Source organism: Pinus tabuliformis, chromosome 9 (genome assembly GCF_031772625.1).
Source record: "Pinus tabuliformis cultivar Carrire ecotype Pingquan chromosome 9, CPIR1, whole genome shotgun sequence".
Lineage (NCBI taxonomy): Eukaryota > Viridiplantae > Streptophyta > Pinopsida > Pinales > Pinaceae > Pinus > Pinus tabuliformis.
In genome coordinates, this window is record NC_142307.1 from 1573944895 (window position 1) to 1573958677 (window position 13783).

A 13783-nucleotide genomic window follows, 5' to 3' on the forward strand; every position below is an offset into this window, starting at 1 on the left:
TAACTATTTGTTTAATAATTAGTTCCAGACAGCTTAATTGGTAATCTTAATTGTTAATTTTAGATATGTGAAATCCTTTAAACCTTAAAAAAACCCAAGTTCAAATCTCCTATTATAATGGAGCCTCTCGATTAGAAAGATAAGATAAGATAAGATAAGATAATTATATTTATGTCCAACTAATAACCACAAAGTAGGTCAAAGGGACTGTTTTAGTACACCAATGTTTATACAAAGCTGGAGAACCAAACATCTCCTATAAAAGATACAATGCATGAAGTAAATCAAAGATACAATGCATGAAGTAAATCAACATCTAGCTTTAGCTGAAAAGATCAAGACCTAATAGTTCTGAGGATGAGACCCATCTGTACTCCGATAACATCTCTGAGGCCGAATGAATAAGGCGGAAGAAACTATAATTAAATTAAAATTCGAGAGCCAAATTAAAAATCCCTGTACACAATCCTATACAAAAAAACTCATAATTTCAAACAAACAACAGGAAATTGAAAACAATCTAAAGTGCGGGGCAGTCTATGGAGATTTGGCATTGGAAGTGCAGCAGAAGAGATTCCCAATGTCCAGATCCAACGTCCTCTGTACTTGTGACATAGTGCAGCTCTTTATTCTGGCCGCCAATAACAGAAAACTTGACAACTTATTTACTTCAATGTCAAGCATCAACATGAAAGGCACTGCAAGATCGCTAGGGCTGCAGGCCATTCTTGATTGTTTTATATATAATTTCTTCAAATGCTTCCATGGAAGTCGACGGCAAACAAACAGGAACTACGATCCCTTTACTGTCTCTCTTCGACGCCGGTGCTAAATATGTGAAGTGTGGCATTGCCGGATAAACAGGACACGCATACACAGCTTTTCCCCACCCGAAATCCGACTCTGCTATGTCAAGCATAACTTTGGAAACGTCTGAAACGATGAAAGAACCATCAGAGGGGCTGAGAGGGCGGCCATTCAACTGCGCCAAATCAATCATACATCGCATGTATTCATCATTCACTCTTCTATTGCCTTCGTTAATCAATTTCACAGCGTAAGACAATGGCCGGTGAGTGAGATCCCGGGCTGTTGTCATAGCGTTGGCGGAGGCAAGTGTGTTGCCATAGTAGCCAGCTGGCAGAGCCGGTCGAAATCGATTCCGGGCGTTTAATGGAAACATGAATGCCAATTCTTGGTCAGCAGGTATATTGAGAGCCTCTGTTCTCGACCGCCACAAGCAAGCTGATATTACTTCGAATGGGGTGGAAAATTTGAGACCTTTTATCTGTCTTTTTAAAGCTGCAATTTCTCTTGAACCGAAGTAGAATGATTTCAAGCTCATTTTCTCTTCTGCAGCAGCCCCTGGCACAAATGATTCCTGATATTTATCTTCAAACTCATAGTATTCACGGAGGCCGGGGTAATCTGCGGTGGGCTTGTCTCTGGGTCGAAGGATTTCTCTGTTCGAAAATGGAGGAACCTTAGAGCTTGCTGCGCCTCTTGCTATTTCACCCAGAGAATTCAGAAATTGTGTGATTCCGGTGCCATCACTGACACAGTGGTTGAAACGCATCCCTACTACGAAGCCTCCGCATCGGAGCCTCGTTACCTGCGCCAAAAAAATTCAATTCACAAAGCGCACGCGTCAAATTTCCATAAAACTATGAGACAATTTTTATTTAAGTCAATCGATTCAGGATAATGTCAGAAACACAAATAGAATAATGCATGAGATTCTACGTTAAATGCAAACAACCATATTATGCGAACATGGCAATATTTTTATGTTTGCGTTCATTTCTTACAACCGACATTCGATGTAATTAGATGCAAACATACCAATATGTTTATGTTTGCGTTCATTTCTTAATAATGGAATAAAGAGGACATAGTTACTTCAAAATTGTGATGAAATGGGTTATTGTTATTTTTTTTGGTTGATCAAATTGTTTGTGATTTTCTTTGTCACATATTTCCTTTTCCTAGCATAGTGTATAACTACTCTCGATATGAGGCTCATCCTAAACCTATTGTCTTAATCAAACTTATGAAATGGGTTATTATCTTTAAAACGAATATTTCAATTTATTACATATATATATTAGAAAGAAATTGGGTTGGTTTATATATTTTATTTGGAGATACTTATGGTGTAAGTTTAAGGACTATGTTATGAAATATGATGTAAACCATAATATTCAATATTCACATCTTTATCAAACTAAAATAAAATAAAATATTATTTTGAGATAATAGTTGAATTCATAATAAATTAAATAAATTCAAATATCAAAAAATATTTCTTATTATAAACTTGATATTATAATGATTTTTAAAACTATTAAAATGATAATTAATTTATTATTTTTTCTAAAACTAAAATTTATTTAAATAATTTCAAAATTTTATTTTAAATTCAAAATATTCCAATTTATTACATATATTATAAAAAAAATGAAAATCATTATTTTAAAATAATAATTAAGCGATGAATAAATTAAAAAAAAAATCTATTTAAATTAGCTCAAAAATTTATTTTAAATTCAAAATATTTCAATTTATTACATATATTATATAAATATTATTTTTTGATATTTGTTATTTTAAAATAATAGTTAAGTGATGAATAAATTAAAAACTCTAAATATTAAAAAAATTAAATGTCATTAATAATATAATTGGTTTATTTTTTAAGATAAATGTTCCAAAATTATTATAATTTTGATGATTTAATAATTAAAAAAATCATAATGTACTAAATATTTTGAAATTGAGCTTCAATATTATAGATCAAAAAAAAACATTTTAACTATATTTCCTCTTCAACTTTCTCAATGTCATTAAGATACAAAATCTTGTATTCAAGACTATTTTGAAATGGCCAATGCCTAAAAATCTATGAAAGAAATGTAAATAAAAAGTTAGAACGAAAACTATAATTAGAATTTATAAATAAAATAATGTTTTTATTTTATATATATATATATATATATATATATATATATATATATATATATATATAATTTAATTTAAATTATTTTCAAAATTAAATTAAATTATTCAAAATTTTAAATAAATTATATATAAAAGAGTATTTTGAAATTAATTTTTTTTTTATATATTTAATATAGATTTAAATATAAGTTGTATTTGTAGTTGAAATTTTCATTCACAAAGACATTATAGCAAAATGACAAAAGTTTAAAAAGGTAAAAAGAGAATTATGACAAAGGCTGGTACAGAAAATGAGATTCTCTTAAGTTTTCATCAACCAGTATTAAAAAGCATAAAAGAGAAATTATGGCAAAAGCTTAAAAGGGGTGGAAGAGAAATTATGGCAAAGGGAAATTATGATAAAGGCTTGTACAATAAATCAGATCCTCTGAAAGTTTTTCATCAACAAGTATTAAAAAAGATAAAAGAGAAATTATGGCAAAAGTTTAAAAAAGGTAAAAGAGAAATTTTGACAAAAGCTTGTACACAAAATGAGAAAAACTTAAGTTATGGCAAGGGAAAATTATGGCAAAAGCTTATATAGAAAATGAGATTAGTATTAAAATGGATAAAAAAGAAATTATAGCAAAAACTTAAAAGGGGTAGAAGAGAAATTATAACAAAGCTTTGTACAAACAATAAGATTCTATGAAAATGAGGTTCATGACTATATATAATTTAAATAAAAAAATATCAAATCATTTTTTATTTTAAATTAAATTAAACTTTTATAATATATATATATATATATATTATTTATTTAAAAAATTTAAATAAGTTTATAATAATATATTTAAAAAAACTTAAGTAGTCAGTTTGGGGTAGCTCAATAGACAATGGCTTGTGGAAATGAAGTCTCACAAAATCAGAAGTCTTGGGTTCAAATCTTTTGCTATCCCCCCAATTCGGGTGAGAAGTTGGACATATGAAAATGTAGTCCTACCAAGTTTAAAAAAAAATATAAAAACTTCAATAATAATTAATTGGTTAAAATTGTCACTAATAAGTATGAGAGATGTAAAAGAAAAATTGGAACAAAGAACTCAATATTTGTAACAACATCTTTTTGAAAAATTCACATGAGATAGAATCTCGTAGACCAGATTCTCTTTGAATGTCGTCTAAAAAAGTCTAAATTCAAAAAAAAATCTCAATATTGTTTAAAAAGAAATTTTAAATAATTGAAATTTATAATTTAATATAAAAGACATAAAAAGAATTTAAGTTAATCTTAATTAATTTAAAAATGTTTTATAATAATAATATTTTCATTATAATTAATATAGAAATATATATTACATAGCTAATATATATTACATAGCTTGTCAAAATTTTCAATTGATTTAAAAATATTTTATTAAAAAAAAATTAGATTAACATCAGTTTGAAATTTAAAATATTTTTGAAAGAAAATATAGTTTTCGTAATTCATATATATATATAAACAGCATACGTACGTTCAACTATGCATGCGGTTTATCATTATAGAAAAAAAATTGAAAACGGGGATGACCAACCCAACCTGAACCAAAAGAATTGGAAAATGGCCATGACCAACCTGAAACAGAAGAATTGGAGAGTCTGTGATGGTATCCGATCCTGGAACGTTATTTATAAACTCAAGAGCACGAGGAATAGGTGGAGACAGATCTCCCAAGTCTTCCAAGGAAATATCTGCATCGGCCTCAACCAGAAGAACCCCTTCACCAGTACAGTCCATTACAAGCTTACCTTTATCATCTGCATTTCTCAGTCTTCCGGCAAAGGGATAGTAATCTACCAGATGTTTGCCCAGGGCCTCTCCAATAACTTGGACTGGATCATTCCTCCCATGACCACTCATGGAAGAATTGCAGTGGGGTGGATAAAACATAAGTATGTTGACATGAAACCTTAATCCAAATTGATCGTCAATATTGGTAAGATAAAGAGGTTGGGTGGGAGTGGGGCGGTTCGGGGAAACGACAAGAGGTGGGCGTTTAGTGACTGTAAATTCGCCGGGAGACTCCTTTGGAAATAGTAGAGGAGGAGGCAGCGGGGGTCGAACAGGAGCCACTACTGGAGTTGCTGGTGCTTGTCTCGCTACTGTCCATCCTAATGCAAGAACCGCCATTTAAACACAGTCTCAGGAGATTTGCCAGCAAATTAAAATGATAAGGAAGAAATTTTCTCTCTGAACAACTTCGTATTATGGTGTGCATGGGAAGCCAAATTTATAGATTTTCCTGTACTGCTTATCTTGCACAATGTAATTATATTATTATAATCAATTATCTGTTTAGTGGAACCGGTGGCCCGGTTGTTGAAACGCATCCTAATGGCGATTCTTTTTAAGTCAAGGTAGTCCAAGAATCTTTTGGCGTATTTGTCTTTTACATTTGATGAGGTCAATAAACGCTTCAACGCCATTGTTGATTTTTTATGTTTCCCGGTGGCAGGCAGTATTGATTTTATATTTTTCTGAACATGGCCATTTAACAACCTGTCAAGGACAATGTCAATATAATGGTTCAGCGACAGTGGTAATTACAAATATATTTGTACGTGGCAAGACCAATTCAGGCAAGTTTTACCATCCCGTGTGAATATAGGGGACAGTAGAGTTGTTTTTTTCAAAATGATTGAAAATTGCAGATATGACTGTTCGTACTCATATGCATCATTTTTGAACAACTTCATAACAACGTACCTTCACATAACAACCAATTAAGTACCGAATATTTATTATACCTTCACATAACAACCAATTTTTGCAGGGATAGGTACCGATTAAATACGTGACATAACAACCAATTCACTTTGAAGTTGGTGTACATCATTCTCAATTAGGTTACCATTTCTTATCTCCTTAGGAATGTAGGTTAACATTTTTTATTTTAGGTTTTAAGATTAATTATTTAAATGGGCAGTTTGGAGAATAATCGATATGTCATACAATTAGTTCAAGGAATCGAACATTAATTAATTGGAAAAAAAATAGCATTTTTGATGATGATGATGATGATGATGGTTAAAGTCCGCTGAGACCAAATAATAGTCTATCGGACCTAAAGAAACAAATTATCTATTTTGATTTAAGATTTTATTCCTATGCTCAAAAAGCTTGGAGAGAAGCCTCCCGAGCTCACTATAATTTTGACATTGTAAAAGGCTAGGAAGGTCAGTATTGTAACAAAGATTGTGAAACTGAGATCTAATGTGGTTATACGCGGGGCACTCTAAGAGGAAGTGGTTTTCATCCTCGATTTTCCTATTCTTACATATATGGCAGATCCTTTCCGTCCATGGCGTTTTAGGAACTGCCCAACGACCTGTTTCACTATGGAGCTCATGAGAATTCGTTCTAATCTTTGCTATATTAATTTTCTTCTTTGAGCTAGTTAAAATAGAGAGATACTTTTGATCTTATAGGGTGGGGTTGATGACCTTCTTATAATAACTTAATTTTCTTTTAGCCGCTAAGTCTTTCTCACACCACATTTTTTCTTTGAACTTAGAAGTAACAATATCTTTAATGTTATTTATGTTTTGCAATGCATTATTTTCGTTGATCTCCCAATAGTTTAACCAGGCCCTTGTGTCTTTATGCCACCCTCGATTGAGCCTTAGGTGGTTTTGGCTAGAATTTAAAGCTAGCTTAGGAAGTCTATGATCGTTTATGTTACTGATTTTGTGCTTGTACAACAGAAACCTAAGCATAGCTAGGCTCTCAATAGGGGAAAGACCTGCTTCTATAAGGAGAATAGGATAGGTTGTATTACTTTTAATTTTCAGGTTATAAGTTATAAAACGCTTCTGGATTTGCTCAATCTTTCTTCATGATTCTCTGGAGATGCTGCAACCCCAAACCTCACAGCCATATAAGATAACAGGAGTGACTAAAGTTTAAAAGAGGAACTTCTTTTTATCCCACATTACAAGGTTTGCAATTTTACAATTATTTTCAAGACCATAGTAAGCTTTCCACCCCCCATTAATCCTTTTCTCACTGCTATGGTTCCAGTTGAGCTTGTGATGAATATCAATTCCTAGGTACTTGTAAGAATACACTTCCTCCAAGTTATTATTGTCATGCATAAAATTAGCGTAAGTGTCCTTCTTGGATTTGATAATCATAACTTTTGTTTTGTCAGTGTTAACAGTCATACCCATGGTAGATCAGAAATCCTTAAGAAGCCTGAGTTGCTTATTAAGATCAGATGGGCACCTTGCCAAAAGAACAATATCGTCAGCATAAAGAAGAAGGATGACGACTATCCCAGCTAAGATCGTGCCATCACATCCTGCTTCCTCTAAATAGCCTTCGAGCTTATCGATGTAAATGCCAAATAGGGTAGGGGAGAGGGGGCAACCTTGTTTAACTCCGATGTTACACTTAATATCTTTCGACCACCCTTCATTGCTCTTTAGCTTGGCAATTACATTCTCGTATAACCTTATAGCGGTTGCTCTCAACTCGAGAGGAACCTTTAGCTCTTCTAATCTATTCCAAAGGTTGGATCTAGGAACCGTATCGAAAGCCTTTCTAAAGTCCACAAAGCAACAAAATAAATTGGATTTATCATTACAACATTCCTCCGCAATGATCCTAAGCGTAACAAGGTGGTCTGTTGTTGAGTGATGCCTTCTGAAACCTGCTTGGCCTTTAGCCCGCTTACCTTCACTTTCAAGCCATATGCTTAACTTTTTTCCAAAATACTACCATATAACTTGGCTAAGAGAGGGCTGATAACATGATATAATAGAATAAAATATGAAAAATAAATAATAAAATAACCTGATATAAATGTAATTTAAAAATGCTAAATTTAAACTTTAAATAAAAAATAATATAAGTCCAATAATGCTATATATTTTTTTCATATAACTAAATTAATTTAAATTTAGATTAAATTTATTAATTGAGGTTATATAATTCTTAATATTTAATTAATTTTTTCAAATTAAATTAACCAAAAAATCATATTACAGAAATCTAATTGAGGTTATATAATTTCTTAATATTTAATTAATTTCTTCCAATTAAATTAATTTAATTTTTTACTTTAATCATATTCATATTTAATTTTTTTACTTTTAATATTCATATTCTCTAATTTCGTGACTAATTTGTCTGGTTTCTCCAATGGTCAATGTCTGGCTTTTTTTAACGTGGGACATTCTGCAGCTTTATTTCTTCCCTACTCAGAAACGCATTCTAAAATCTATCGAATTAACAGGTACGCATGCATCAAATTACATTAATCATATCAAGTAATAATGTACAGATTTAATGTTTGTAATCATAATTACCATAAAAATATTGATGCACAATCCACACATAAATAATTGTAAGTAGAAAAGCTAAGCATATTCCATTTTATATAATATTTCATCTACATCTAAAATTATAATAATGTGACTTAGAAGTAACTCTTTTTATTCCCCAACAAAAAACATATCATCAATGCATTAAACTTTGGAATGGGACATATGTACTATGTCTAGGAAAATAAATTCCCTTATAAATCTTATTTTGCGGTAGATTTTATTATTTTTAATAAGATTTAATATTTATGATCTAGATAGCTTTATTTTATCCTTTAAACTTTCATTTAATAAAAATTTCTTTTATTTTTAAAATATTTAAAATTAGCTAATTAACTTATACTTGTAAAAACTCACATCTCTTATTATATAAATCATATTCATATTGATAAACCATATGATTTATAAATATTACCTTTAAATGATGACGTGAACACTTAGACTCTTCTTTAATGGACCAAACATACGCCAACACTTATGCCATGAGCCGAATATTTATTATACCTTCACATAACAACCAATTAAGTACCGAATATTTATTATACCTTCACATAACAACCAATTTTTGCAGGGATAGGTACGGATTAAATACGTGACATAACAACCAATTCACTTTGAAGTTGGTGTACATCATTCTCAATTAGGTTACCCTTTCTTATCTCCTTAGGAATGTAGGTTAACATTTTTTATTTTAGGTTTTAAGATTAATTATTTAAATGGGCAGTTTGGAGAATAATCGATATGTCATACAAGTAGTCCAAGGAATCGAACATTAATTAATTGGAAAAAAAATAGCATTTTTAACTACCATATATAATAGAATAAAATATGAAAAATAAATAATAAAATAACATGATATAAATGTAATTTAAAAATGCTAAATTTAAACTTTAAACAAAAAAATAATATAATTTAAAAATTCTAAATTTAAACTTTAAATAAAAAATAATATAAGTCGAATAATGCTATATATTTTTTTCATATAATTAAATTAATTTAAATTTAGATTAAATTTATTAATTGAGGTTATATAATTCTTAATATTTAATTAATTTTTTCAAATTAAATTAACCAAAAAATCATATTACAGAAATCTAATTGAGGTTATATAATTTCTTAATATTTAATTAATTTCTTCCAATTAAATTAACCAAAAAATCATATAAAAAATAGTTTTAAGTTGCTTTAATTTTTTTGTTACACATATATTTAATTATTGAATTTATTTTTTTAAATAGTTAGTTCTGAAGGAAAAGTAGGTCCAAAGGTAATGTCTTTGCTTCTTTGGAAGACAATAAAAAAATGATGAGGAATCTACAATTCACTTTGGATAGATTAGATACAAGGCTTGTCCATGTAATGGGACACTTACATTGTGAATCTAATATTGTTGAACCTCCACAATGGAGTGCAATAGCTCTCACTACCATGTCATCTTTTGAGTCTAATGTATGTTTTGTTTGTTATAGATAACCCAATAATAAGAAGTTTGGTAAGAAAGTATTGGTCTTTTAAATCCATAATAATACAAGTGAGACACAATAAAAGTCTCACACTCGGTTGATACAACAATGTAATTTCATTTTTTAATAATATAAAATATTAATTTAAATATATGTATTTTTTTTAAATATTTTAATATAAAATGATTTTACATAAAAATATTAACATATTTTATAAGTTATAAAACATCTAACTACAATTTACATAAAAATATTAACATCCTTTTTAATAAGCTGTAAAACCTCTAACTACTTTTTTGAATTGTTTAACCATTCCAGTGCACAATCCATGTATCAATAACTATAAATAAAATTAAAATATTAGAATAAAATTGTTAAATATTAAAATAAAATTTCAAAAATATAGAAAAAGAATATTATATATATATATATATATATATGGTAGAATGTGTTTAATTTTTAAAAATTTTACTCATCTTATTTTAAAATTAGAGAAATATTTTCTTTATATAACTAGAGAAATAATTTCTATATAAATTTTTTTGTATGAGAGAAGTTCTTATAGCCTCACATAATGAATGAGGTCGATGTACTTCTTATTATCTAGCATATGCACATTAACATGTTACAATATATACAAACTAAATTATGATAGCTATTAACTCGGATAATCCCATCCCCGCCCATGATCATAAATTTCATTTCATCACCCACTTGCTCTTGGACACTGCTTGCCTCACTTCAACCTCAATGCATTAGGGATATTTCTTCTCCTTGGCAGCAATCAAACTCTATTTTCATTTATTTTGGAACCTTGTCTTTCCTCGTGGATTCTACTGCAAGTGAATTTGGTTTTTCCTTAACCATGGCTTCACCATAAAAAAAATCATTGGGTTAATCCATTTCTGGCTTTCCCCTCATAGTCTGCAATCTTTACCTCAACCTTGTCCTCCTCATCACTATGCCTCCTCCTCAACTCATCCCTATTTCACTTGCTTCTCACCTTGTAGAAATGACTAGGCATAAAGCTTAGTTTAGGAGAGGCAGTGGTGGTAGAAGATTACAAGGGTGTTCTTTAGCTTGTTTTTGGGTTGAGTCCTCTCCATGGGTATTTCATCGCCAAACTTCTTAGGGGATCTAGTAAGAGTTTAGAGATGTAGAAGGCAAGGTGGTTCAAGAATGTGACAATTTCTCAAATTCAGAGATATTTGTAGAAGTGGTGGTTTGAGTTCCTAACATACAAATGATCATAAAAATCAATATTTACACACCATAGATCCATCCTAGCACATGAAATCTCTCCTCGACAAAGTTCTTCTCAAGAGTTAATGATGTTATGAATGAGAAATCACTGATGTTCGATCACATTTAATGGTAGGTAAAGGCTATGGATGGAAAATTCGCCCGTATTGAGGTAGGTATAGCATTGGGTTTAGGAGGAGGAAATAAGGTCCAAAAGAACCAACTCCTATCAAGGTGGATAATTAATGCTTCTACCTCTTCCTAGTTCTAATATTGTTTGAACAACCTCTATATTTTTTGTTTTACAAGACTATTATGGCAGACAAACTCTGTTTAGAGGGCTTATTTATTTCCTATGGTTTATTTCCTTTGTTATGGTATAGACTCTGGAACTATGCTAATTTTGGTTTAATTTTTAATTCAAAATATTTCTAGATAGAAAGTCTATGATTCCGCCCTTGTAACATGTCTCTATAACTCACTAAAAAAATACTTTTACTTATCTTTATTTAGTGCACTTGGATTGTCACGCATCAACACATATATTGCTTCTCCCACTTCTCAATACATGTTTTTCTATTAACCAACACTACTAGACCAAGAGAACATTTAAGACATTTTTTTAAGACAAAAGAAATCTTTTGTCTTAAAAAGTCACTTTTTATTTTAGTTATTTTACATTAAAATTTAATATCAATTTAATTGCCTTAAATATAAAATTTAAGACAAAAATAGTTTGAGACGAAAATATTTTAAGAGAAGACTTTATATTTAAGATAAAAACAATTTAAGACAAATATATTTTAAGACAAAACTTTAAATTTAAGACAAAAACAGTTTGAGACAAAAATATTTTAAAACAAAACTTTATGTTTAGGACAAAAACAATTTGAGACAAAAAAAATTTAAGACAAAACTTTATATCTACGAAAAACATAGTTTAAGACAAAACTTTATATTGAAGACAAAAACAGTTTGAGACAAAAATATTATAAGACAAAACTTTATATCTAAGACAATGACCACTTAAGACGAAACCCATTTAAGACAATTAACAATTAACACAAAAACATATCAATCTAAGACAATATTATCTAATGGCTGTAAAATTGACTCTAACAGTGCACAATAAGTCCACCATCTTGCAGGCTACTACTGTGTCTCACCTACACTGAGGTTGTTATTTCACTTACCATTCATGTTATCTTATATAAAGACAACGATTTGTTGGGCTCTTCTGATTTGTTGGGCTCTTATGATTCTTGGCAAGATTTCTCGGACGTCAATTCCTCTTTTCTCCCTAGGATCTCTCCTAATACAATTAGAGACAACTTGTTTGTCGTTGCATTTGGCATTACTAGATGAAGGGGCCCTTTAAGACAATTTTTAAGACAAAAGCAATATTTAATCTTAAAATTTTCAATACAAGGTGCTAGTAAAAAAGGTAAAGGTAAAGGATTATGGGTTCGTCTTTACACTGTTGATGGGTTCTTCAGGAAGCAGAGCGATTTAGGCTAACAACAGCTGATGGGATTTAGGATGATGTAGGACGACAATAGAGGTGTGCTTCAATGGAGGCACTTTCGCTAAACATGGATAAGTAGTAACATAGTTGGATTACTTTTTGGGGTCTCCATCGATTGTGTTTTAATGCATTTTTTAACTGTTTCATTTATTTTGAATGCTACTTTTATCCGTTGGTTGCCATTATCAGCACATTGTTATGCTGTAACTCCTGACTGTCATCGACAACATGGATTAGATTCACCTGAAGGATTGTTGAAAAATGCAGCAAAAAATTCTCAATTTGATTTTGCCTTGATTAAATTGAGAAAAAATGAATTTCCACATCAGTAGACAACTAGGATGCAATTAACTTGTATGATATGGCTTGTGTCACCCAGTTTACACAATAAATTTGAGTTGGAGGAGTTAGAGTTCAGTTAAGCATGTGTTATTGGTAATTTGTAACAATCAAAGTTAGTTATCTCAAGTTGTTTTCAGTTAAACTAGTTCTAACTATTGGAGGAACTAGTGGAAGGTTAGTTGTGCAATGGGACTTCAGTAAATCTCAGTGATCATCCATTTAACTGATCAATTAACCCAAAATAACTAGTTCATGTAAAGAATTTGAGTTCCCTAGTTGTGGTGGAGATTCCAACGTCGTGTAACATCACTTGTAGAATAGTCTTGAGTGTATAGGTGTTGCATGCAGTCATATGATCAACCTTAGTAATTGCCCAATCCATTTTGGAAAAATTCCTAAATAATAGGGGAATAATTTCTCAAGGAATTGTGCAAGGAAATATGGGCTCAAGTAGAGGTATAAATTAACTAAGTCTAGGTCAAATATTCTCAGTGAGCAGAGAGATAGGTTATTCATTTTTAGGTTGTGCTCAGTTGAGAAAAAAAATTGTAATACATCTTTATTCATCATATTAATGCAAGCAAGCATTGGGGTTTTTAGTAGATTTCTTTCCCTAGGAAAAATATTGTGTCTATGTGTGTTATTTCTTATTGCATGTCTGAAATTTTTATTCTAAATTGTGAATTAACTTCCGCAGAGCAGTAGAGTAGGTTTGTGTCTGTAGTGTCCTATTTTTCTAGTGTAGTTTTGTCACTCCTATCAAGGGCTATATATATATGATAGGTTTCTCACTTGATTAAGGAATAATGTTTTACATACATAGTTATATTTCCTTTTATGTTTATGTATGACAGATTGATCACTGGATTGGGGAACAATATTTTATATAGTTATATTTCCTCTTATA

At 30.3% G+C, this 13783-nt stretch overlaps 1 protein-coding gene across 1 annotated transcript; it reads right to left on the reverse strand.

Annotated features, from left to right (window-relative positions):
• Positions 1-427: 427 nt before the first annotated feature.
• LOC149154683 (benzyl alcohol O-benzoyltransferase-like) lies at positions 428-5159 on the reverse strand. Its single transcript, XM_089441554.1, has 2 exons — positions 4556-5159; positions 428-1612 (listed from the first exon to the last, which is right to left on the reverse strand). Exons 1-2 carry the CDS (start codon positions 5108-5110, stop codon positions 710-712), a joined length of 1458 nt encoding a protein of 485 aa, XP_089297680.1. The 5' UTR covers positions 5111-5159; the 3' UTR covers positions 428-709.
• Positions 5160-13783: the final 8624 nt, after the last annotated feature.

Coding starts and splice junctions, on each gene's coding strand:
- LOC149154683 (XM_089441554.1), bottom strand. CDS start 5,110: ATGGCGGTTCTTGCATTAGGATGGACAGTAGCGAGACAAGCACCAGCA. Junction 1,613..4,555: donor CTCCAATTCTTCTGTTTCAG/GTTGGTCATGGC, acceptor TTTTTGGCGCAG/GTAACGAGGCTCCGATGCGG.